The following is a 26,783-nucleotide window of genomic DNA, read 5'->3' as shown; positions in this document are numbered from 1 at the left end:
TCAGCTCAAAGTTGATTCAGAAAATAAAGCAGAAGGGATTTTTCTAAGATGACGACAAAAAAAATGTAGCATAAGATTGACAAAGATGAAGAGATCACCTCATGGGATATTGTGCAGCACAAGTATCCCATGCCAGCTTTGGCAACTCATCATAGACGCTGGGGAACGTACTAAATCTATTTCCACATCCCTGAGCTGAGCTGTGCATGCTGTGGCAAGGACACTGCAGTTTGTAAAAGATGCACATACACACACACACGCACACAGTGGGTGCAGTCTGACAGGCCAATGCAGCAATCACTTGAGTGTGATGAAGTGGCTGACTCCATTGGAGGTTGTATTAATGACGGAGAGAGTGAGCTGGTGGACGCAGACCAGCAGACGCACTCTAGTGAAATTGAAGGAGCGCTTGACATTGCATTGACACAGATTTTTCTGAAGATCAGAGAGGGGAAAAACATGGCCACTTTTCACACGGGAAGCCTCAGCATGTGCTAACCTCTCGTACCTGCTTTTGTACTAAATAAGAAACGCAAAAATGCAAGCAGGACACTTTGGTAAAACTTTATTTACATCATTTAAATAAAAAAGACAAAACAGACACGTCTTATGGGAATAGTTCAGAACAATATAATCTAACCCAATCTATTGTCCATAAATAGTCTATGCATTACGCAGCCTAACTTTGAGCTTCCCATGAGGTTTATATGGAATCAAACCAAACTTTACTGAGACATATTGGATTTCTGCTTGCGTTATAACCGAGTTTATAAAATGACATTTGTCTCATTGTGTGACATGTTTGTGATGATACTGCAGTCGGAGGTGGATATTTCATTAAATAAACTTCAGTGAGGCAGATTTCCATTGCACAACAGTTAGAAAGGATAAACTACATTCTGTTCAAAGTCAAAGGAAAGACGGACGAATGATGAGGGCGAGAGGAGACGCAGGAATGAAGGTGGGCTTATCCACTTTGGAGAAGTTTGTCATACTGTAGTCTCTATTTACAATCCTCTGCAGTCCACTCGCTCACTCGCTCATTATCTCCCTCTCCCTCTCTCTCTCTCTCACACACACACAGGTTTCTGTCATGCCCGTGTCTTCCCAGGTGAAAAGGAGGAATTGGTGAGATTTATACGACACAATCCTGGATGTCAGGTTTTCGGGCCCTTCCTCTCCAGCCACCTACAAGCGGAGAAAAGGAAAAACTTTGTTATGTTTGGAAGCGGGTTCGGAGTAATACACATCAGGAAGATAAATGTGTTTTTTCCACAAGTTGGAAGACACACACATGGCTAGGGATGACTCCCATGCTAAAAATGTATCTTATTTTTTTCCTTTTGTGAGAAAAAAAACATCTTCACATGGAGCGCTTGACTCACTTTCATCCTCTGGGTAAACACTGAAAAACTAGCTCTGACAGGCTGGAATTGAAATTGAAACCTGATTCTATTGTAAGTTTGAGGGTTCTGTAGGATCTCTTTGTTCTCACTAAGTCAGGCGCAGGCCTGCTGTTGAACATCTCCGCTCTTCTTAAATAAAAATCAGAATTGTGGCTCTGTGGTAGCAACTATGCCTTTAGTAGTACAGATTAGAAAGCTGTAAAGACTACTGGGAATTATATACATTAAAGAGAGAGACATGTATAGAGAATCAATAGCAGACAGACAGAAGCAGAAAGAGAGACAAAGAGAAGGGCAGAGAAAGAGGAGGAGTCACTCCAACCAGCTACAAATGCTATAGAGCTCCTAATGGCTACCAGATGTGACCGTTCCACGTCTCTCTGCCATTAGTAATGATGCGGCTAACACTAAACATGGAGCGCGCAATAATGAAAACGTTTCAACAGAGAAAGATTGTTTTGGTTCTGATTGGTTAGATGGCGGTAATTAATCTTCTGCGTAGAACAGCAGCTCTGACATCAGTGACATCAATTCATACCACAGGCTTATTTAAATAAGTCCTGCTATACTGTTACATCCATAGGTGAGAACTTAGCCACAGGCTTGTATAGTGGTCACAATACATAATCTAACAGTGTGATACTGGTGATAGGGTGATGTGTCCTGTAAGATGTTTATGGAACATTTTGGAAGGAGTCTCCAGTTAGCAACACTGGAATAGAGAGTCTGGTGACTGTTCATAGCTGCTATAATGTTGCTATATATATGCTGTTAATAAATGACTGTGGCTTAAGAGGAAAAAAACACTGCATGATATGCAATTCTAGAAAGCAAATACATATGGTGGTAAATTAACTCCGCTTTACATCAGTCCACATAAATTCACACCATCATAGGTTATATTTAATCCATAACAATACTCACACACGCCCATGTTTTATACTGTGCTTATCACAGAAGTTATGCTTATGCACACCCAGCAAAAGGAACTGGTGACCAAAACCTACAATGCTTCTGAAGTACAACTGTTAAAACTATAAGTGCCCTATGCATTGCTCTGGAGATTACGCCACTAAGTGAAATGTTACGGTGCTGTCGAGCTTTCCCAAGCTTTGCTTTGGAGAGTCTGAAATTTAATCACACTTCCCATGAATAAGGCTCCTTCTGAGGGACAGGGTGCAGGGGAAAAACACAGGTGAGTGTGTCCTTCCTCTGCCAGCTTGCTTTCATACCCCGAGAGGTCATTTTCCTGCCCCGACCTTCACAACTTTCCTCTAGCAGTCTCCTTCCTAAAGAACCTTCCCCACAAGTATGCCGCTTTCCCACAAGCCTCCAAACTCCTGGCTCTCTGACACAGTTTCATGTAATGGATTTTATCAGTTAAGCCTTGGACAAATAGAGAACAAATGTTTCTTGGCTTTAGGGCCTCCTCACCTCCTCAGAGAGAGCTCTGTGTTCGTCTGTACGTCTCATTTGTTATGGAGAGCCGTACGAGTCTCGCTCCGTAGTAGTCCACGATGAAATCTGAACCGTCAGATGGACCAACGATCTAAAGAAGGAAAAAAAAAATAAACTACATACTTAAAGGAAACCAAATGTACACAATTTTCTACTTGTCTCCAATATAATAGATGTGATCATGTATGTGCTTTGAGCATGTGACAATGATAGCTTTGAAATATCAGACACCAAATGTCTGTTATCAGAACACTTTAAGGATGATGTATAAATACATTTTTCTAACAGAGTGTGATTACAAATTTATGCTCATCTGTTTAATCTACGATAGGCCTAAAAAGAGTAATTTACCAAAAACTGCACAAAATTCCTAAGAAGGCTGCTGCTGGACTGTAACAGTTTTCTTCATTTTTATAGCATATGGTAAGTTCACGTGTGAGATGTAAACTGCACATGGTTTTTCTCGCAAGTAACCAGATTCTAGGGAATAGATTTGTGCATGTCAAGGCAAATCTTTGACTACACTTTGTTCACTTAAAATCTTCAATTAAAGGCAGAGAATCTGATGTTAAGTTCTCTTATTTGGCACTGGCAATGTGTTGAGCCCACAGCTTACTCCTGGGCCTCATCCAGCTCTGAGATCATTGCAGTCAGTTCAGCATAATGGCTTCCTGCAGGCCTGCTCACTCAGCATCCTGCCCAGCCGCCTCTGCTCTGATTCCGACTGATAATGAGAACACACACTAGATGTGGGTGAAGGTACTCGCTGAATCAAACGCTCACACACGCTCTCTCTCACGTGCGCTCACATTCTCTCTCTCTCTCTCTCACACACACACACACACACACACACACACACACACACACACACACACACACACACACACACACACACACACACACACACACACGCACGCACACGCACACACACGCGCTCACATGCGCACACAAAACAAACGCTCACACACACTCTCTCGCGTGCGCTCACATTCTTTCTCACACACACGCACACACACACTCACTTGCGCTCACACAAACACACACACACACGCACACACACACACACAAACGCTCATGCGCACACAAACGCTCACACGTGCACACAAACGCTCACACGCGCACACAAACGCGCACACAAACGCTCACACACGCACACAAACGCTCACGCGCACACAAACGCTCACACGTGCACACAAACGCTCACGCGCACACAAACGCTCACACGTGCACACAAACGCTCACGCGCACACAAACGCTCACACGCGCACACAAACGCTCACAAAAAAGCTCACAAACGCGCACACAAACGCTCACACGCGCAAACAAACGCTCACACGCGCAAACAAACGCTCACACGCGCGCAAGCAAACGCTCACACGCGCGCAAGCAAACGCTCACACGCGCGCAAGCAGACGCTCACACGCGCGCAAGCAGACGCTCACACGCGCGCAAGCAGACGCTCACACGCGCGCAAGCAGACGCTCACACGCGCGCAAGCAGACGCTCACACGCGCGCAAGCAGACGCTCACACGCGCGCAAGCAGACGCTCACACGCGCGCAAGCAAAGGCTCACACGCGCGCAAGCAAACGCTCACACGCGCGCAAGCAAACACACTCACACGCGCGCAAGCAAACACACTCACACGCGCGCAAACAAACACACTCACACGCGCGCAAACAAACACTCACACACGCAGACGCGCTCTCGCAGACGCGCTCTCGCACGCGCAGTCGCGCTCTCACACATACGCAAATGTGCACACACAAACAAACGCTCACAAACACGCTCACACAAACACTCACACACAGTTCTACCATGTCCAGATAAGACCTCGTCTGACCAAAAGCAGTCATTTCCTCCCAGCCTGACAGAGCATGATGGAGTGCGCTTTGACTTCTCCGCTTGTTTGGGGATTATGAGAGAACACGCCTGTGTGCAAAAACACACTCTTCTGTCTCATTCAGATTTATCAGAACAAACTGCAAACTTACATATCATTTATCTTCAGGCATTAGACCGAAAAGCCCCTAATGATTCCAGACTCGAGGGACACAATCGATGAATATAAATAATAACAACATGTTCGAGGTGTTTATTCATTAGTTCTGAGAGACACATTCCCTGGCCAACACTGCTCTTAGCAGAGGTAGTCAGAGTTAAAATATGGTGCTGTAACGCAAAGAGCTGGGCGTAAATGGGCTCTCGGGGGAAGCGATACTCTTTATCAAAAGTGTCATGCTTTAAAAACGGAGCGCCCGGACAAGCTTACAGCTAATTGAGAGTGTAAGTGTGCGGCAGCTCTCTGTGCCAGCCGCACTTCTTAAAAGCATTGCTCTCTCAGGGCCTTCAATAAGACATTAAGAGAACAATAAACGCTTGGAGAGCCCCTGTTAATCAAAGTGCTGGAGCCATTTAAAAAAAAAACAAAACCATGGTATAAAAAAGAACTTGCTCTATTTTCTCTGCTGGTAGAGGAGCATGTCAGTGGAGAGGATGTACAGGAAGCTGTTCTTTCCTCTGAATGAGGGAGATTCCTCCAACACGTGCTGTTAGGGTATACAATCTTTTTCTCTAATCTAAGCTACCAAATCTGTAGCTCATGTGTGATTATCACAAGACCAGGGAAAAAGGGGACTACATCCTGTGAAGAAAAGGTTTATTACATTGCTAATGTACAAAGTTATACAGTTTTGAAAACACTGACACTATAGAGCCTAGAATAAGCAGATACATTAGGGCTGGGCGATATGGCTGAAAACTGTATCGCGATGTCAGTGTTTCATATCAGTCGATATCGATAATCATTGATATTTTTTATTAGATTTAAACATTTTTATTTTAAACTTGACCTTCCTCTGATCATAATTTATTAGTTTATTTATTAGTTATTAAGACAGAAATGTCAACAACCATGAAAAACTCAAATAAATAAAATGTAAACAGAAGTCTAAAGTCACAATGAACACTTGACAATTATCTCTTAACATTTAAGGTGCAAAATGTAAGAAAATGTAAAAAAGCTTAGTAAAGTGTAATAAAATAGTGCAAAGTGTTAAATATAAACATAGAGAAACCTGAGAATTTAGTGCAGGTTTAGTGCAAGGAAGTTCACTAGCTGTTCACCTTCTGGTGAATAAAGTGTTTGAAAATATGTGCAGGGTTTTGTAAACATAAATAAAACTGAGGTAGACTGAGATCATCTGTAATAATAATAATAATAATAATAATAAAAAAACCCTGATACTGTACAGTAACATTGTTTGAAATATAAAACCTGCATAAATATGAAAAAGTAACTCCAAGTTATTTTTACTTTAATCGTAGACTTTTTTTATTGCACTCATTTTCTGCTTATCAATCGCCGGTTACTGAAGAGGAATCCAGCAGACCAGCATGAAACAACGATATGGCTCAACCAAACATGATACTGTTACACGATTGGCTGTTAGCGTGTCACTCCCTACGTTGCTAGTTTACCAGAGAGTGAGTGCCTTTGTTAATGCAATCAAACTTGCTTCGCAACCTCTGTTTTCTTCTGATGATGAATAAAAAATATTGAACGTTTTATCTAACACATTTTTTATTGATATCGATCACGTCTATCGCGATACATATCGTTATCGTTTTATCGCCCAGCCCTAAGATACATTTTCATTATTTGCTCCAGTGTTGAAATGTTGAATAAAACGCCATTTTAGAACTTTTAAAAAAACTTCAATTGCACTGAGGTGAGAAAGGTTCTCAGCAGAAATCTACACCTGAGTGATTCCTATGAGAAAGTACAATTTTTCAGGATGCTTAGAACATTTAATTATTGTTTGAATATAATGGTTATTGTTTTTACCTATCTATAGAGTTATGTGTTCATGGGTGAAGCGCAGTGCTGCTGAATGCTTAATTCTTTTTCATTTTCTGTACCAGCAGCTCTGACAGTGGTTCGGTCCATATTACAATGTAGTACATAGAATCACAGGTTTCTATTAATGGTTGTTATTGTTTCTATGTTGCTTGCACAGGGACACGTATTATGGTTATTACAAAATAAAAAAACAACATCTTTTTACTAGACTTTTTAGTTGGGAAGACATGTTTATATGGAAGGAGTCTCCGGTGTTGATGTTTTATAACTGATGGAAGGAAGCTAAGTTATAACAGGACTGAACATTATCATTTCACTGTGCTATAATACAGATGGACCCAGAGATAAGTATAAACACTGGACACCACATTTAAAGAGCACATGTACTTTCCAAAGGCAGATTAAAAGACTAGTCTAGACGTGGAAAGGTTTTCGGTGGAGACAATGTAACTTTACACTGTAAGCAGTGCAGTGTGTGTCTGGTGGAATGAGGTGTCATGAGCTCTACTACAGCACATACCTCTATGAATGTGTGGTGTATATTACAGTCTGAACAAGCGTGTTCTTGCACTACATGCCTGCTTCAGTCCATCTGTAAAACGAATATTGCTGGCTGGTCAACTTGCAGGCAGGAAACGATGCATTAAATCATTTACATGTACGTTTTCACCACCAGCCGTCGTGACAGCATGTTTTTAAATGTTACTGAAATCTCTACAGTATTGCCCGATTCTAATAGTTATTCCCAGAGTCATCACTCATCATGTGCACAAGCTTTTGATGAATATCTGTCCAGGAGGCGGGAGAGTGCGGGGGCTGAGCACATGCTTCTCCTACGTATGTATAGCTTCATTCAGGCCTGGAGAGCTTAATGAGGATGAAGAGGGTGAGGTTAGGACTAACGAGATGACAAATGGACTGGCTTTCTTACTCTCCCATCAGACTCAGGGGGCCTTAATGTGAGTTCGGGGGGAGGCTCGGGGGGCCATGTGCCCAACTGGAGCGTGGAAGGGGTGGGGTGGGGTGGGGTGGGGGAACAAACCACACACTCATTAGCCTCTCTCACGGAGAACGAGCCCCCAGAGGAGACAGCACAGCGACACAGGTGCTACCGAGCACAAAAACACAAACTCTCTCACACACACACACACACACACACACACACACACACACACACACACACACACACACACTTTCTCACAAACACAAAAGAAGCACTACTGGGGCTTTGGAACTAGTGTTTAAAGCGGTCTCTCTGTTTGCATATCATACCCTAATCCTTGCTGAAAAGTTTGCACAGAAATCACAGAAATGTATTTTTGGGGGAAATGGCTAGCTAATCGATATGCATTTGTCTTTTTTTACGATGGAGGATTTGAATCTATTTATAGTGCCGTGTGAAAATGGTTGTCCCTGGGAAATTTAATCTAATACTGATCCGATGGCGATCTTTAATTACAAAGGTTGTTCGACTAATGTGATTAAGACAGAACAATAAACATGACTAGAATAAAACCTCTCAATCATCTCACAGAATTCTACATAAAAAAACAACAAAAACAGACCAGGGCATATAGGAAGTACTAAGACGCATGCATTTCGTGAAAATAGCATGTTTAGTTATTACTGTAATCAAGATAATCAGAATCATATTTAAGTCATACATACCTGCATGGATATCAATATGAAATCCACCAGACTTCCGATTCCACAGAAACCCACAGTGCAGAACTTCAGCAGCCCTGGAAACACACACAGTATCTAATATCAACTGTTACGGGTCTCTTAACCACCCACTGGCCATGTGCTGTATTCACTATCAGGCCCTGTGAACTGCTGGGCCATACAATGCAGTGCTCAGAGGTCATCCTCACCCATGAAGAGGGTTTGTTTGATTGCAGCAGGTTTTTCCGGAAAGAAATCACCCAAGACTTTGCAGGTGAAATAAGCGAGAGTGAATAAAGCCAGAACTGCAGACAATAAATGGGGAACAGCTTGTGGCCCAGGGTCCCATTTTGCTGAAAACATTTCCAAAACGGTGACCATGTGAAGAGCCAAAACAGCATTTGTCATTGTTTGCGATAATGATGTGTTAACTTGTTTCCATAAATGAAAAAAGGCACTATTTTGCATTCCAGTCACAGCCATTGGGATGCAGAGTGAATACCTAGTTTGGCTTAAGCCATTAGGGGTCTGAGAGAATTGCAATTAATTAATCCTCCCCCATCTAGTAATTTAAACATAATTACTGTTAATCATTAGTAATAGCACTGATAATTGGTCATTGAGCGGCTTAATCGTGTTGATTCCGGCACTGATATCAAAAGAGAGCACGTTCAGCCGTGCCAGGTCGTGTGTTAAGAGCTGAAAGGCGCAGCAGCTCGCAGGTCAGAGTAGTCCAGGTGCAGATCTCAGCTCTGGCTCTGTGTGGTCCTGCTTCTCACAAAAAGCCAGCGAAGAAAGGAAGTGTTTAGCTACCATCGTGCTTTGTACTTTTGCAGGTGCGTAATTGATTGGAATGCTCTTAATACATGGAGAGGAGAAGAAAAGGAGCCTTATGCTGTCCCACTTCACTGTGGCTGGAACGTATTAATCATCAGCTCCTCTACGTGAGATAATGTTAATGTTAAATTTCGCAAAGAAAATTCAGTAACCTGCAAGCAATGTAATGGACGTTTGCTGATGAGGTTTTGTTAATAATTACACAGGGGGGTATGGAAGGACGTTTGAAAACTTTGATACATAACCTTTTCGTTGGTAACAAGGAAAGAAAAAGCATTACTATCCCACATAATATTACACTTTTAGATTGGGTACTTTTCATTTTCTGTCATTGTTGTGGACAACAATTGCTTACTGCTTAGCCCTTACAACATACACTCGCTCTCCTCTCTAATAAGTCGATGACTTTTTAGAAGTTTGCACCATTCTACAGTGTGTCGTGTGTGAAAATCTCAAGAGATCAGCAGCTTCTAAAATGCTCAAACTAACCCATCTGGCTACAATAACCAAGACACGGTTAAAGTCACTAAGATCACATGTTTTCTTTGTTCTGATGTTTGATGTGAACATTAACTGAATTATGTATCTGCATGATAGCTGATTAGATAACTGAATAAATGAGCTGGTGTTCCTATTAAAATTCATAAGCATTGCATTATATTTTAGGCTAGTTAACACCACAGAACTGCTGATTTTTACATCCTGATTTGTCAGGAGAGGCTGATCATGCTGGATTTAAAAATACTGTTATAGAACATAAAAAACAAACAAAAAAAAAAACATAATTGTTAATACAATTGTTAGGAGAAAGATGTCCATATTGTTAAATGCTTTGTAAAAGTCAGTATCTGCATTTTTAGTTGCCTTGTTGTTAGCAAATTGCTGTGGACTTAGATGAATAAAACACTTATAAAACAACTCCGGCATGGTAAAATAAGTCATACTGACCAGTCACTCAATAGATTACTATAACATGTATGCACAGTATATTTGTTCCATATGTGAATTTCCTCATGACAATTATTTTCCGTCAAATGAACAGACACTCGGAACTATACCAGCATCAATGAAGTCACAACATTGAGCTAAACAGCAATTGATTAAAATGAAATTGAGTAATCAAATAAACAGAGAAAGAGGAGATTCATTCTGTAATGTGATCTCAAAATCAGATTCTGCATTCAACTGTGAAGGAATGTAATAGCAAAATAACGACCGAATTGTGACATGAAGTGTAACTCAGTGTGAGTTTTGAGTCCAGAAAAGTCAATAAATGTAATATCTACCTGAGATACAACAATGTAGGGAAGTTAAATGACTAATATGTTGTTGGACACTGAATTACCTGAAAGGTGCCTTAAATATGGATAGTATGAACATTATATTAGTATATGAACAAAACGATGATATATAGTTCTATATTTGAAGGGCTGTTTCTTGTGGTTAAAGATAACTTCAATTTTTTTATTTTTTTTAGATGGATTTGTTTAAGAGGCTCATTTGCATATCAAAGCCTGTGGAGTTTGCAATAACAGGTAGGTTATTGCAAAATCCAATACTGACTATATAAAGAGACGACAACAGGAACCAATCTATTAGTATATAACATTCACTCCCCTCGCTTAAAAAGTGGCTTAGTATATTTTGATCTTAGAGACTTACCGAGAGCTGGATATCCCAAATAAAAGCGATCTGCACCCAGCCATCCTAGAAAGAGGGATAAAGCCACTGCCACTTTATAGGAATAGCCAGTCCTAATAGAAGGAGAAACATCATCTTATGTCTATTATGTCTAATAAAGGCAGGTACTGAGTTTAGTTTATGGCTATACAAAATGAAGGTGGTTTGACGTACACATTACGACAAGGGATGCTTTTATTAAATCCAACCTCTTCCCCACTGAACTTGAACCTGGTCCCATTTGATAGCAAGCAGCTGATGTTTGGTGCAGGAAGGCATTCCACTAAACAGTGAAAAGAGTAGTTTACAAGTTTAGACTATTCCACTTACAATTCCCACCAAAACTAAAGGAGATTAATGTGATTTACTTACCCAATGCCACAAGATCTTTGCAGTTCTCAGGTTCTTGAGTTGCATCATCTATTTTAGGGCTTTTGCAAAGATACTTGGGACAATGTCAAGAATAAAGTTACAATGATTTTTTCATTTTTACATTTACATTTTCCACCCAGCAAAATGTCATGTGTTCACCTGGAAGTCAGATTTGTAACCAGTTATATTATCTCTCATGTTTAAGCTTAAATAGATAGTTAGTATTATACAGATAGTTGGTATTATAATTAAACAAAATGAAACCCAGCAAGAAGGTTGAGAGCAAGATCATATATTCTTATATATATATATATATATATATATATATATATATATATATATATATATATGCTTCAGTGTCTTCAGCATACATGTTATTTTTCATGTCTTAAAACATTTGAATTAAATCCATTCCTCTCATTTTCATCGGCTCATTATCCATTATTAATCTGGCTAAAATAATTAAGGCTGATCCCAAACGGATTTATTTTTTATTTATTTACGACTGTTATTAGGGATGAGGTTGTTGCCTAGCATTAGCTAGCATTCTAGCTAGCAATCGACCGAACACACAGAAAGTACTCGTATCTTATTCCTTTCAGTACATAAAGGATATTGTCCCGGTCGGAGGTTGTCACAGCTTTCAACGTCATTTATGGAGCTCTGAACTGAAGTCCAGCAAAACCAGAAGAAAAAAACCGCTCGCTGTATAAACCGAGAGCAAAACAAACCATTCTGAGGAGACGCCATGTTGAAAATGACGTGATCACGTGACCGTCACGTGACGTGATTTGATTTTAAAGAGACAAACTAACTACATTTCTCTCAAGATAAATTTATCCGCGCAAAGTTGTAGCTATTTTAAACCTTCCATTGTTTATTTGCATATACGTCATCTAGGAAATGGAGTTCGGATAAACTTTGACGTAAACGTATCTCTCGTGAAACTTCTTAATTCATTGTTTTGCTAGGAGCTCGTGAGCAAACTTTACCTCCACTTTCCACTGATGTTGATCAAAGCTAGCTAGCTGAGGAGGCTAAACGTTTTATACAATAACAGCCATTGTTTTTGTTTTAAAAGTTAGAAAGAAACACACGGTTAGTGCATTAACAGCTGGTACACCTTTTATATACAGTTTATGTGTTTCAGAACGGTTAAAGGATGTTATTTAGAGCTGTAAGAGTTTCAGTAACAGCACCAAAGTGAGAGAAGCACCTGTTAAGAGTCAGTCTGTATTCCAACATGAACTTTGTTTCATCTATTTATGTGAACAAACTTCATTTGATAATTCTGTGCTTGTGTGTGGATTATTTTGACTGGATTTTGCTTAATAATGTTGGTAAAGCGCTGTTAGTTTGTGTGAGTGAACTTGCTTCCTGGTTTAAGGTGAGATGACGAACCTCCTCTGACTTCCGCCCGACAGGTAGAACCTAAAAACAGCCCAAATCTCAGCTGAAACGTCGCTTCCAGGACACAAAGCCTTAACAGGACGACTGTCATTATTCACCCGAACTTACAGATCGTTCCGAAATCTAGACTGAACCGGTTAAACATCGACTGTAAGTAGTTCAACTAATTTGTTCGCTTTGGTTTTATAATAAATGATGCTAACGGATTAGCTCATCAGGCTAACCGAAGCTGGTGCTGATACACACACACACACACACACCCCGCTGACACCAAACTTAACCTTTAACATCTGGATTGTAAACGTCAAATAGATATAATTAAACATTGTTTAGTAAGCACTCAATAACAGGTATATTCAGGTATATCTATGTTAAGTTCTATTTTAATTTCTGAGTGAAAGCTTTGTTTCAATTCAATTCAAGTTTATTTGTATAGCGCTTTTTACAATGGGCTTCGTCTCAAAGCAGCTTTACAGAACATATACATAGAACAGAAGTTAAACATAAGGAGAAAAAAGAATTAATATAGTAAAAAAAGTGTCCATTGCACTTTTGTCTAAAGTTTTTTCTAATACCCCAAAAACAGTTTAGAAAAGTATCACCAGTGCTTAGTCAGTATAATAGACTGGACTATAATAGACTGGATTTGTACCTAAGCAATGACCTGCAATCATTATGTCTGTCCTGTGCTCGTCCCTGCACTCATTCCACATAGACCCAGGGTTCCCTCTTGGTTCAAATCAAATCAAATTTCGAATCAAATTTTATTTGTCACATATACACACATACAGGGTACGACATGCAGTGAAATGCTTTTTTGCATCTGTTCGGTATTCAAGCATAAAGGGAATGCAATTAGGGATAAAAAATAAAACCAAAACCAAAAGGAGATAGATAAATAAAAAGTATAAACTATATAAAAACTATATAAATCTTAAAATATGTGTGGAAAAATAATGTATATACATAAATGCATATGGTTTTTAATGATAGTCCTTAAAGTGTCTATGTGCAGTATGGTGTGTGTATAAGGTGTATAAAGTGGCACTGTGCTGTGCAAGCCCAGAGTTAAAGTGTCATAGTGCAAAGAAGGTGTGCAGAAAAACAGTGAAGATGGAGGGAGAGGTCCAGTACTAGATCCTGGGTGTTTCCCGGTTTAAACTATGAATGGCCTGCGGGAAGAAGCTTCTCATTCTCTCTTTGCTTTCATGGTTCTGGTTCCTCCCCAGTTTCATCCTCACATTTTATGGTATTTGTTATTGCCACTCTTACCTTATGGCTTGTTCTTTAGAGATCTAAGTGTACATCTGTGGTTTTTTTTTAAATTTTTTTTTTTTACAAAGGTTCTTTGCCTTTTTAAAATCATTATAGAACTATTTCAAATCAGTTTGAATTGAATCAATTGAATTGAAATGAAAATCTTGTGTTCTATACAGGTAATTATCCTGACTGAATCCCCAGCTTCAGGCTCTTCATGAAAGAGTGATGTACGAAAATGTGCCGACAGGTATCACAGATTGTTACCCATTTGTTGCAAAATATTTTTAATGCCGGTACTGTATTAAGCCTGTGAGGTGTGTGTGTGTGTTAAGTATCATCAGCTGAGCGGCAGCAGGTGCTCCAGGCTGTGGAAAGGCTGCAGTCTAAGCTGGCTCAGCGTGAGGAATGGACTCACAGTGAAAGGCTAGGAACGCTAAAGGAAGCACTACAGAGCCCTCTGCTCAACCGCATCATCACCCTGCAGCACTCTCTGAAACAGCTTAAAGACCAGGTCAGACATCTCTGCCTCTATCACACAGCCCACACAACTGGCAACACACCCATCTACAGCGGTCAGCTTTTGTTAGACTGGCCCATAACTGAACATACTGTTGGTGAAGCACCTTCCACCCCTCCTGATGAAATCTCAAAGTGCTTTTATAAAGCAGAAGAAATGAAATAAAATGAACTTAAAAATGATCAAGAAAATAAAGTGTAATATGTAAACATATTGGCTCTATTTTTATATTTGTCTTTTGTAAAAATTTTTAATACGTGAAATCATACTGTGTGATTGTGTATGTGACAAACTTTCCTACACAAATGATCACACTCATAAAATTCGCAATTGATAAATGAGATTTAATCTGGACTCCACTCACTGTTACAAACTTCTCCTAGATTTATTGGTAATGATCGTGTTATGATTAGTTGGTATTTTAATTATTGGTATTTATTCATTAAGAACGGTTAACATATCTACTGCAGTTTTCTCTAGTTATATAGGCATGCATCACACTTCTGTACTCCAACACACCGAGAAGCTGAAACCGCTGTGTTGCAATTTGTATTCAGCCTGAGTTTTTATTGACACAAGAACCTTCTCCACAATAAACAATCCACATGCCAAATTAAGATAATGGCAATAACGAAAGCTTCATATTCTAAGTGCTAGGAAGGTCAGACAAGCGCCTATGAATGCGTTGCATGAAATCCTGTCGTATATACAGAGACGGGTGGTGGTGAATTTCTTTTTTGTGGATCTATCAAGCCTTAATATCTACTGTCTTGATTTGAGTAACTGCCGTGTCTGAGATGTATTGATGAAATGGCCAGGAACCTGCTCCGTCAGCCCAGGCTAAATAAGCAGAAGACTGATAAGTTTCCACAATGTGAGTCTAAAGGTCATTAATACATTACCTGTTTGGGAGTAGGGAGAGCTGCAGAGGAATGTATTGATTTTCCCTCATGCTTTTCTTTTTTTCTGCTCCAGGCTGTGGGCCATGATCGCTTTCCCTGTATTGCTTTACGCTGTACTGTATCAAACACTTCCGCTTGACGTGTAAAGTGAATTTTAAAAAGTCAGGTGTAATGCAACATATTGCATAACCAGCAAAAAAAGAAAATATCCGATTCTTAGGTTTGCTGTCAGTTGTATCTTTTCTCATATAAAATAGTGAATTAATATCCGCACACCAATGCTGTTGTTTTTTTTATTTTTTGTATTGTGCCTCTGCAGCTGAACTGTTTACCTCCTGATGCATGCAGCGAGTTCAGTTTCTCCAGGAAAGGCCAGTTAATTGTCAGCGCAAGTCGTCCTGGAAGCAGTCTAGGCTCGGTGGTGTCTAATGGCACCTCTGCATCTTCAGCATCCTCTGAGCAGCTCCAGAGATGGCTTCATGCGACAGCAAAGGTGAGAGCTGATGACACCTTTAATGCAGTATCGATGACCGCTTATTTGACTGTATATGCCAGAACGTTTTAGAAATTCATATGGTGCAGTACAGACCTATTACATCTATGCAAGGTCTTTTTAGGGAAGAAAGCTGGAGCATGTCAACCTGCTGAGGCCCTTGACAGAAGGTCTAGGTTTCAGTGTGGTGGGGCTGAGGCAGGATGGAGTCGGCCCTCATGGAGTTTTCATCAAACAGGTGCAAACGGGGAGTGTGGCAGACAGGTGAGTTAGTAACATGAAGCAGTTCATTCAGAAAAATACAGTATTGTGATATGCAGCATATGCTTTCCTGCCAAAAAAAAAAACTAAAACTAAAAATCGTTTTAAACTGCTGATCATGTTGCATCACACACCTTCATGGAATAAATGAATAGAAAGAATAAAAAAGTTCTTTGTGTCCTCTTCTGCATACATGAGCTTATAGTCACTCCTCTCCAGATTTGGGTTAAACCCATTCAAGTGAATTGATCTGAGTAAAGTGTAATGTTTATGCTATCACCAGGAGAATTTAAACGCTGTCTATGCCACAGCCATTCATGGTTGTGGAACTGGGTGATCTCTGGGTGAGAGGGACAGTGTTAGCTAATTGTAGCCAATAGTGGTGTCTGTGAGCTGATGAGATGCACCATGAACAACGTTTCAAATAGGTAGACTAGCTAGCTTTGCCTGTCTCTATGGAAGCACGTGATATCTTTCACGTTTCCTTCAAATCTGATTGCATTTTCTTTTTAGGAGAGATCTGGCTAGCAGAAACTGGCTAATGATCAGAAATAGGCTAGAATTCAGAGATCAGAGTTAGTATGGAACATGTGACCGATAGACATGAGCTCATGATGTTACAATATGAATAAACAGGCTGTACAATACCAGAAGTTTATCAGGGGAGGTGAGAACATATGTAGGTCTGGGGCTGAATATTCAAAGAATCTGGGTTCATTAAAGCAATGTAATAGAAAATGCATAATGATTGTTTTGTCAGAACCCAATCTGTTTTATTAGCCAAAATAAAGTACTACACTCTCTTTCAACTCTCAGAGATGGCAGATTGCAGGAGAACGACCAGATTCTGGCCATCAACGGGATTCCCCTGGACCATAATATCACGCAGCAGCAGGCGGTTGCTTATCTACAGCAGCAGAGGGACCGAGTAGAGCTCATAGTGGCCAAAGACTCTTCACCTCATCCACATCTCTTCCCACCTGGATCCATTCAGACAGTAAGGCTATTTCAGGTGATTTCACCACAGTGACAGGGCGCTCTATTAACCAAGATCGACTACACCAGTGCATCTTTTACGTGTTTTGTACTAATCGGTATTTGCATTATTTCCCATGATGTACATTCCTGCCCGTTCCTCCAGCTCAGATTAAATAGGGTTATGTTGTCGGGGATCTCGAGTCCTCGTGATCGTGTGTTTAATTAGACATTCCCTCTAAACATGAAGTTCTAACACCTAGAGGGATGAAAAACACACACGTCATTGTCTCCCTCAACCTGAGCTGGAAGAGAAACAAAATGCCTGTTGTGATTGCCCGAACGATTCACTTCCTCCTCCCGAGAGAGAGAAATAAAATCTTTGAGAGGGATAATGAGCCTGGTAAAGATCAACAGCCATGAGATGAAGCTGATTAACTCAAGCCTGTAACAATAAACGCAATAGTTCCCCCTCGTCCACTTTAATTAAATACAGCTCAAGTCAAGGTCTTAGTGTGAATACACATGGAGGGCTCGAGGAGAGCGAACCTTAATGGCAGATACATTAAGTTATTTAGATTTATTTTAGCTTGCTTAGCTGTTTGTTTGTGTGCCTTTTAATGTGCTTCTTTGCTGCTCGTTTTGTTTTTATTTCATTGGATCAATGCCACATTGTGCTTATCAAAACCAAGCCTTCGCCTTGTTGCTGTGATTTTTTATTTATTTATTTTCCTCATCAGGTCATGTTTAACGGAGCACTTGGCACAAGTCTGGATTTTATTTGATTGGTTGTTGGCCAGCTTAACTACCTGTCATTGAATGTCATGACTGCCTGTAACAGGGTAACTGCCAGCAATGGCACGTTGAATCAGTAGAAAATTCGATTTGGTCAAAACGACCGTGAAAATAAAAGACGAGGAAGTAGATGGAACATAAAACTTATCATAACATCGATGCTTCCACCTTTTAAATACTTAGCTGTGTTGCTGAGAAGTAGAATCCAAAGGGAAAAAATCCCAGTTTTAGATTCTACAGTTATTTAAGTACATGGATAAATTTATTCTAACAAGCGTAAATAAAATTATTTTCACAAAGCCACAGCATGTTCTGTTTGTAATGGCTATATTTAAACAATCCCCCAAATCCCCTTTCCTGTCTCAGTGTATTTTTTTTTTTTTTTTTTTTTTATCGTATCCAGCTGAAAAAATATTTTTCTATGCAAGATGTTCCAGGCTTCAGGGGATCGCCGCTTCATGGCTCTGTGCCTTAAAAGGCATAGCACACTGGCTAACTGTGATATGTTTACCCTTCTTCCTGTGACCTGGTGCCTGAGCCTCTCTATGAACCTGATCTCTGAAGCCTTTAAAAAAAACCTTGAATCCTAATTATAGTGCTGTAAAACATTTTAGTGCAGACGTTATTATGGAACCAGGAGGAATAACAGGGAAGCAATGTATATCTACATATGTTCTATCGGGGTTAAACTTTAGAGATTTATTTCTGTCATGCCTTCTACTGAACCAATGTTGTGTCAGTCAGCCGTATGGTCTGGTCTTCATCAGCAGTCAGGTCTGCGCTGAACTCAGAGTTCACGGTGACACATTAGGTCCTCAGGAGCTCTCGGGTGCACTGTTATAAACTGTTGTAGAAAGGACATTATTTACGTTTACATTATTTACTGTAGAGTATCACCCAAATGAGGATGAGGTTCCCTTCTAAGCCTGGTTTTTCTGAAGGTTTCTTCCTCATAACATCTCTGGGAGTTTTTCCTTTCCACCGTCGCCTCCTGCTTGCTCATTAGGGATATTATATATATATATATATATAATATTAATATTATTTTAAATTATTTCTTCTTCTTCTTCGATGTCAAATTAATAACGAGTTAACTGGACGAATTTAAAAAATGTGCATTGGATTATTCTGTTTAGTCGTATATATCACCTGCAGTTATTTCTATTTATTCCAGGAAACGCTTAAATAATTTGACATAGATATGTGTCTCAGTGCCTCAAGAGTCAAGAGAATGATAACTGGGTTTTACTAAATGTCTGTGGCTCCTAGTTATTTTCCACTTAGCCTTCAATGAGAAACTTACATAGAAAAGCAGAAACCATTGAAATGATCTCGATGACTGAGAACGTACGGGATCAGGCACTCGAGTTCTTATCTCGGAAATAGCTCTTGTCTAGTGTAGTGCTAGCGTATGCCTTGTCTCCTGAGAGGGGAGCGATGAAAATGGCAAAGGACAGCAGGAAAATTGCTGAGGAAGTCACCCATCAGATAAGGAGCTGGTAATAAGAGAAACGAAATGCTCTGATTGCAGGTCATTAATAAGTGCCCAAGGAGAGTGTGGTGATTAGAAGCCTGGACGATGTGGGACAGTGGGTTAGAACAGCTACAGAAAGACACTCGTGGGGCTTCTTGACCCTCACTTTGATCGGTGACTTGCGTGTGTGACGTTCGGAGAGTAAAGACTTTGTATGATGTATGCATTGGTGTCATGCTTGCTCTCACCTGATGAAGCTATTTGTCCAGTCAGTGCTGATCTATTGAAGCTTTATTTTCTGACTCTACATTTTAAGTGTGTACTTTCAGGGATTAAACTGGATCTTAACTGAGGTCAGTTGACCTTTTCTTTTTCTTTTTTTCTTTTTTTCCCCTCCTCCAAAAGTCACCTCAATGTATGTAAGAAGAAAATATTGAAAAATTCTGTGTAGTTATGTTGGCTTTGTAGAAGCCAACATTCTGTTTTGCTTTATAAGCTTATTATTATTATTCTTACATTTATCAAGAGCAACTCCATCCTAGGGCAGATATGTTGTAGAGCCTGATCTGAAGTTTGTCGCTATTACTTTTCTAAGCGATCAGAGTTCCGGTACTTCGGGTACCGGGTCTCAAAGTGGCCTTTTTTCCCATAGACTCCCATTATAAACTTTGTAGGTTTATAACTCTGCAAGCTTTTGAACTATCTACACCAGACTCGGCCAGCTCCTTTAGGGTGATACTCTGAACAAAGTTGGTGTACCGACTGGCCTTTCAGTTGTGCCGCAGCCCTGCCCCCAAAATATGCAAAATCAAAAAATGTACATGTGACATATCAAAACACAGAACAATGAGGGGAACTTCCTCACAGGTATGCTGATGATGTCGCGTGAAAATAAAAAAGTTGCACAACATGGGCATGTGATATATCAAAACACTCAGCACAATGAGGGGAATTACGTCACAGGTTTTCGGAAGACATCAGGTGTTTTATATGAGAATTTCACAAGTTTTATGTCCACTTGCCTCCAAAATTAACACTGACCACTTATGTCCATTCGCCTCCAAAAAGCACTGGCCTTTGTGAATAATTGCCTCGTCAAAGCCAACATCAAATTTGTTGCAACGAACTTTACAAATCTAGTTTTAAGTTACTTCAGCAGTTTTTGATCAGAAATAGTTTAATTGTGTGTGTGTGTGTGTGTGTGTGTGTTTTACAGGAACATTGGGGACATGTGGAGGAGATCGAGCTGATGAACGATGGTTCAGGTCTAGGCTTTGGAATTGTGGGTGGAAAAGCTGCCGGGGTGGTCGTACGCACTCTGGTACAAAACAGCATTGCAGATAAGGTTTGTTTTTATGTTCTCCATCCTCATCTGACAGTTACGAACACACATGCACAGCTTTTTTGTGCTGAAGTGTAAAGTGTGATGATCTCCTGTAACCTTATATCATGTCATGGTCATCGTCTCATTTGTTCCTGGTTTTGTTTTTATTTTCAGTTTATTTCTGACAACATAAGATTTAATATATCTGATATGATGTGGTCTTGAAAAGTAATAAAATTAAGATACCATGGCAAAGGCGCCACCTTAAACCCGCTCAACCAGCAGAAAAGCCAGATCACCGAATGAAAAAAGACGTACATTCGTGTTACTGGAAGCGTTTGATTATTATTTTTTTTTAAGCTAAGAAGGTGGAATAAAGGTCCCTTTGTTCGGTAGGAACAATAAAGCTGCTAATTATTAATTATTAATTACACCTTATTCTGTTCTCAGTGTTTCCTTACTGGTGCTTAATGCAGAGATGAAAAATGGGTCGTCTTGTAAAATGATCTTTTATTTTTTTCTTTGTTCAGAAGAATACAAAATTTAAGATGGGAGCAGCTGATGTGTGTTTGAACTTTTTGAATTATGCTTCAAAAAGCGATAAGGATTAGTAAAAGAAGACTGTACACAAAGAACACTCAAACACACGCACACACACACACACACACACACACACACACACACACACACACACACACACACAGACTCACTCTCTCTCTCTCTCTCTATTTCAGCTTCTTTTTTTTCTCCTCTAGTCAGTGTCCAGAGCCAAGGCAACAAAACCCTTCTTGTTCAAAAGGCACAGCTCTTGCATTTCACACATCACTGGATCTTATGCTCCAAAAAAGTTGTCAAAACTGAGGTTTTGTTCTTGCAAAATTGGGGCATCCTTAGCATTTACTATTTCAGCCTTTAATGGCTGCACCAGGCCTCAAAGCTCTCCTGCTGTCCCGCTCACACAGGCACGGCCAGGACTCGGAGATTTACCTCACACATTTGTGCCTCCAAATGCCTTTCATGTCTTTTCCCCCCAAAAAAGACTTCTCTTCTACTGTCTGTGTGTAATGATGCTCTTCCTCTTGTGGTTCATCCTGCCTGAAGTCTTTAGCTGAAAGTAATGTCACTTGGTTCAGTCATGGAAGGGAAAAGCTTTGTGAGCATTGTGTTAACTATGCAGTTATAACTGTTCTACACGGTGTTTGGCAGCTGCTGAGGCATCAGTGAAATTAGGTTGTAAATCTGAGCTTTTTCACTTGCCTGCCTTGAATTGTTCATTTCAAGGTGTCTTATTTTATTCTGATGATATTAAAATCCAGTACCGACTAACCATTATGACATTATTAGTTAACCCTGGGGCATTCATTTTTTTTTTTTTAAAGTGTCAGAAATAAATTCAAAACAAAAAGCTTGAATTTTATGGCAACTTGGTTACTCGCATGTAAAAATGTGAACAGCGGCTAGTTCTTTAACCATTCGTTTTTTATTCTTGCCCCTGGGCATTTAAGTGTGCTATCTTGCCACGTGATGCCTTTTTTAGCCCCTGATTTTGTGGCTGTGAACGAAAGGCTGACATTTTCTTCTATTTCTTTTTAGCAGACTTGCCCACCGGTGCAAATGTACCAAATCCGCTTAGTTCAGAACGCGTCCCGCTAGACCTGTTGATTACTCAGTCGTTTGTTTATTCATTCACTTCCTCTTTTGTTTCATAAATGTTTATCTCAGGACGGCCGACTGAGGACCGGTGACCACATCCTACGTATTGGCGACACTCCTACACAGGGGCTGACCAGTGAGCAGGTTGTGCAGGTGTTGCAGGCCTGCGGTAACCGAGTCCGCATGCTAATTGCCCGGGATCCCCTGGGTAATACACAGCCTCCACCACCACCTCCACACGCTCCTACAGCAATGCCCTCTGCCTCCATGCTCCCTCCCATACCAGCTCGCAGGACCAGCAAAACGGTAGGGTCATGTAGATGATGCAGCTTTTGTCCAAAGAGATTTTCCCAGATTAACCATCTTAAGGGGGGAGTTTCTTCAAATCTGCTCCTGGTTGTGAATTTTTTATTTAAAACTAACCTCTTTATGTTGTAAGTATAATGAGACTAATCCAGAATGTCACCAGTTTGACCAGGAAGGAACTAAAAATGATGATAATTAATAGCAACCATTATAAGTTCATGGTAATCACAATAGTATACATATAAAAAAAAAAAAGAAAAAACTACATAGATTTCGAAGGAACCTTCAAACAAAAATGAAATGTTTTCATTCAGGTGAAAGCGAATGTAGTATTTTGTTGGGCTCTATGTGACACAAATGTTCACCTCGACATCAAAAATGAAGTAACTATATAATGTCGTTTGAAAAATTGTATACTATGATGAATTATATCACAGTGCACAAACATTTTACTTTTCTGGATATCAATACAAACTGTTTGGAAGCAGCCAACGTGATGGAAAGAAAATGTTCAATAAATATTTCCTGTGTTAAGCTAACAAAATATTTTGCTGGCAGTTTGTTAGCAAATCTCGTGATACATATTGTGCATGGCCAAAAGGTCTGTGATATATCCTGGCATGATATTTTGTCATATTGTCCAGCTGTGATTCAGATCATTCAAAAACTCTGTTCGATCATCACATTCATGAATTTTACAAAAGAAGTTTTAAAGAGCCACTATATGCAGTTTAGTCCGAGTTCTGTCTTAATATTATTTATTTATATAATAATATTTATTCTCAGGTTGAAGATGCACATTAAATATCCCACGATCTGCTAAAATGGTTCATTTTGCTGTTGATTGTTGACATCTGTTGATCTGCTTTGTTTTGTGCTGTTAATGCAGCTAAACCTTGAGGGCCATGAGATTCATGAAGTGTCGTTGAAGAAGAAAGATGGCCAGAGTCTGGGAATTTCTATTGTTGGCTGTAACTCTTTGACCGCCGATGGTAAAGAAACAACAACATATTTACTGCACTTGGCTACAAACCGGGCAGCTTTGCATTAACCGACACCACACAGAATACTGAAACTATTTTCCTCATTTTCTCCCTGCCTTCTGCTTCTTTTTATGCGTACCTTTTGCAGACGGATTAGGGGTTTCTGTGAAGAGCATCATCCCTGGCAGTGCTGCTGAACAGTGCGGGAATATCATGGTCCATGACAGAATAATTGCGGTAGGCTGCTAATTACTTTTTAATGAGCTCTTCTTTAATTAGCCCCACACGTCTATGAATGCTCATAGGCTCACATATACAGATCAGGACACCAGCTGAGCAAGATGTCTTTTTCTTGCCATATTTGTGGTTTAATAAGGATAGGGTGAACAGCAGATAAGGCATGTGTCATAATGAGCTTTAGAGCGGGCTAATATAACGTATTCTAGGCAGCAGTTACATGCATTTAGTTGTATTCATAACGTCATTTTGTTTCTGGATGTTTCTTAATCCCAGTTTTGCACATAGATTTATTTATATATATATTTTCTTTGTTTGTGTCTTTCTGAGCAGCTGAATGGAGTTAACCTACAGGGCTTCACCAGCCAGGAGGTCCTGGATGTGATGAGGCAGACGGGTCAGACTGTGAACCTCACTTTGGTCCGCAAAATCGCCTCGCCTAAGAAGTCTGCCGTGGAGATCTCTTTGGATAAAGGCGAGCAACATGCTGCATATCGATTATGATGAATGAGGAGTTGACACGTTGACCTTGCCTCACTTCTTATATATCCTATAAAACTGTTTGACCTGTTGCATGCTAAGCAAAACTGTACTCATAATGTTTTAGGGAAATATTTTAGCTGATTTGACCTTACTGACTAGCGATTCATGCTAGTAAGGGAGCATGAGAAGCTTCAATATGGTTAGCTGTAGAGTGGGAAATCCTCTAGATAAACCATGATCCAGTACGTTTTTGAACCCTGCTACCTGCCCCATTGACTAAAACCTAACCAATACTGTTCATCAATAGAAGCAGCGAAGGGAAATTCTGTATTCTGTTTTAAAATTAAGATCTTTTTTTTAATCATTTTGTCTTGAACCAAGGTTAAATATTTATCACATTTATAGGTAGATGGATAGATTGATAGATAGACGTAGATATAGATGTTTGCATTTATATGGGTCTATATATTGTCTTGGAATGATAAGGTTTCATCTGGAAAAAGTTTGAGTTTCTGTCATATATTAATGTAAAAAATTTAATTTAAGTTGTCTATATTTGTCTGTATTTATTTCTTTGTGATTTTAGGTTATTTTAGTTCTTATTAACCGTTCTTGCCATGAAGATAGCCTCAGTAGCTGACGTGACAGTAAATTATAGCTTATAACTAACTAACTAACTAACTAACTAACTAACTAACTAACTAACTAACTATTGTCTTGGAATGAAATTTCTTTACCACATAGTGAGTGAAAGTAGATAATTCTCCTTTACTTTGTGTTCAGTCAAAAAATGCAGCAGCTTGGAAACAGCCTCAAGCCCAAGTACCAAAGCAAAATCTGTATCTGATTGCGGTGCATGTGCATGTGTGTGTAGTCCACAGAGAGTCATCCCGAGTGTCTTTGAGGAGATCTGCAGAGATCAAGGTCCGGGCAGATGTTCAGATGGCCTCTGTGATGGAGCCAGTGGACACAAGTCAGACAGCGATCAAACAGCAGTCATCTACAAGAGGTGAGCTGCTGCTGATACTCATTAATTGCATCACCATTTCTCGATAATGCATGCATGAATGTCTATCGCCTGTGGGGGCGCTGTTGGGATTTGGAAATCCTATCCAGTGATGCTTCCCTCTAGGCAGGGGTCAGTTTCAGGCCATTCCTATTCTCACTGTGCCCCTCATCCCCTCCCCTTCTCTCCTCTTCCCTTCTTCTTTTTCCTTCCCTTCCTCATATCTGACCCCTACATATCGGGCACGGATTCGGTCATGCTAGCCGGTGGCTATAAATATGGAAGCAGGCAGGCTGGGAGCAGAAGAGCGATCCTGTTTGAGACATTAAACCAGCAAACGGCTTGAGTTACACACTGACCTAATTAAACCAGACAAGCCCTGGTACCTGCCAAACTTCTAAATAAAGTGTTCTGTTGCAGTGGGGCAGTACAAGCCCTGGATAACAATGATTGCTTGTCAGGGCTTATTTCCCAGTGGGGGCAACTGTAGTACTTGTAAAATGATAGCTGCCTTAAACCAAAACAATCTCTCATTTAATCTCGCTCTCACATTGTGTTTTTCCTCTTTTTTTTATGCTGGAAAGAATTGATGTCCCTGTTATGAGACAGGAGCACCTAGGTGTGTGTTGAAAGTTTTCTCTGTGGGAAATAGCTTGGACCTTTGGCTTTGTGAGCATCGGGATGGTTTCTTGAATCGAGAGCATTTCTGTGTGTTAAATGTTGTTACAGCTTGTATGTTGCACAAGGGTCAGCCCTGTGGTAAAATCATGATCGGTTGTTGGGTTCTTTACACTCTCAAACAGCTTGAAGACTTACACTTACTTGAATTTCCCTCAGTTTCTATACCGTGACCCACTGAAATGTAGTGGGAGTTGGGTTTATTATTATTATTATTATTATTATTATTATTATTATTAAGCAACACTGTTAGCTTGTGATAGACTAATTATGGAATTTCTGCAAGTCCTGTTGGACGATGGTGTCGTGTACATGCAGTTAGGCTTCTTTCTTCTTCTAATAGGCCTGCACCATAAAGTGTAGAACTGCAGGACATCAGTTTCTTCAAAGTCCATTTCTTTCTTTTCTTGCTTCTGCACCTGGTCTGCAGATGTTGGCTGGAGTTTGAAATATTCTAAACCTGAAAGCGATGCATTGCCGTATTAATATAGTCAAACACTTATGATGAATGGTGTTGTGAGTGGTGGTGAAGAAATGCTAATTTAATCAGGTCTATGTGCTAGGGCCCTTCATCTTTGTGTGTGTGTGATTAATTTTGTTCTCTCACTCACTCTCTCCAAGTTGTCAGAGTGAGATGATTGGAATGACTACATGCGTAAAGGAAGGAGGTTTCTTGTCATCCCAGGGGGCTTAAATTACAGTAGGAGCATTATTACACTTGTCTTGTCTGTACTAGTACATAACCCC

The 26,783-nt window shown here is 40.0% G+C and overlaps 2 protein-coding genes across 10 annotated transcripts in view; one reads left to right on the top strand and one right to left on the bottom strand.

Annotated features, from left to right (window-relative positions):
* Positions 1 to 550: 550 nt before the first annotated feature.
* Positions 551 to 12,172, bottom strand: tm2d1 (TM2 domain containing 1). Of its 2 annotated transcripts, XM_027169914.2 has the most exons (7): positions 11,896 to 12,172; positions 11,280 to 11,353; positions 11,082 to 11,190; positions 10,890 to 10,981; positions 8,394 to 8,467; positions 2,841 to 2,955; positions 551 to 1,188 (listed from the first exon to the last, which is right to left on the bottom strand). In XM_027169914.2, exons 1-6 carry the CDS (start codon positions 12,027 to 12,029, stop codon positions 2,845 to 2,847), a joined length of 594 nt encoding a protein of 197 aa, XP_027025715.2. In that variant the 5' UTR covers positions 12,030 to 12,172; the 3' UTR covers positions 551 to 1,188; positions 2,841 to 2,844. The 2 variants fall into 2 exon arrangements, with proteins under 2 accessions (XP_027025715.2, XP_047666544.1); XM_047810588.1 differs by lacking the exon at positions 551 to 1,188 and having other exon boundaries at positions 2,907 to 2,955; positions 8,394 to 8,486; positions 11,896 to 12,036.
* A 63-nt stretch (positions 12,173 to 12,235) lies between these two features.
* Positions 12,236 to 26,783, top strand: part of patj (PATJ crumbs cell polarity complex component) — a 120,604-nt gene continuing 106,056 nt past the window's right edge. For 5 of the 8 annotated variants that reach the window (XM_027169909.2, XM_027169912.2, XM_027169913.2 and 2 more), the window contains exons 1-13: positions 12,236 to 12,377; positions 12,704 to 12,839; positions 14,126 to 14,196; positions 14,282 to 14,460; positions 15,688 to 15,861; positions 15,986 to 16,125; positions 16,939 to 17,134; positions 20,583 to 20,711; positions 22,413 to 22,649; positions 23,539 to 23,641; positions 23,781 to 23,869; positions 24,203 to 24,344; positions 25,227 to 25,361. In XM_027169909.2, the coding sequence (XP_027025710.2) occupies positions 14,175 to 14,196; positions 14,282 to 14,460; positions 15,688 to 15,861; positions 15,986 to 16,125; positions 16,939 to 17,134; positions 20,583 to 20,711; positions 22,413 to 22,649; positions 23,539 to 23,641; positions 23,781 to 23,869; positions 24,203 to 24,344; positions 25,227 to 25,361 (1,546 nt within the window). In that variant the 5' untranslated portion in view covers positions 12,236 to 12,377; positions 12,704 to 12,839; positions 14,126 to 14,174. Of the gene's footprint in view, positions 12,378 to 12,485; positions 12,505 to 12,703; positions 12,840 to 14,125; positions 14,197 to 14,281; positions 14,461 to 15,687; positions 15,862 to 15,985; positions 16,126 to 16,938; positions 17,135 to 20,582; positions 20,712 to 22,412; positions 22,650 to 23,538; positions 23,642 to 23,780; positions 23,870 to 24,202; positions 24,345 to 25,226; positions 25,362 to 26,783 lie in introns of those variants that run through there. The other 3 variants (XM_027169911.2, XM_027169910.2, XM_027169908.2) reach the window with 2 other exon arrangements.

Source organism: Tachysurus fulvidraco, chromosome 2, assembly GCF_022655615.1.
Source record: "Tachysurus fulvidraco isolate hzauxx_2018 chromosome 2, HZAU_PFXX_2.0, whole genome shotgun sequence".
Taxonomy (NCBI): Eukaryota; Metazoa; Chordata; class Actinopteri; order Siluriformes; family Bagridae; genus Tachysurus; species Tachysurus fulvidraco.
Note: the sequence above shows the minus strand (reverse complement) of the source record. Positions and strands in the feature narration are given on the sequence as shown.

Excerpts from the sequence above, each read along its gene's own strand:
- tm2d1 (XM_027169914.2), bottom strand. The coding sequence starts at position 12,029 with ATGGCGTCTCCTCAGAATGGTTTGTTTTGCTCTCGGTTTATACAGCGA. Across the intron at positions 11,354-11,895 it reads GACAACCTCCGACCGGGACA|GTATCTTTGCAAAAGCCCTA; the intron begins ATATCCTTTATG and ends ACATTGTCCCAA. Across the intron at positions 8,468-10,889 it reads TTTGGGATATCCAGCTCTCG|GGCTGCTGAAGTTCTGCACT; the intron begins GTAAGTCTCTAA and ends GTGTGTTTCCAG.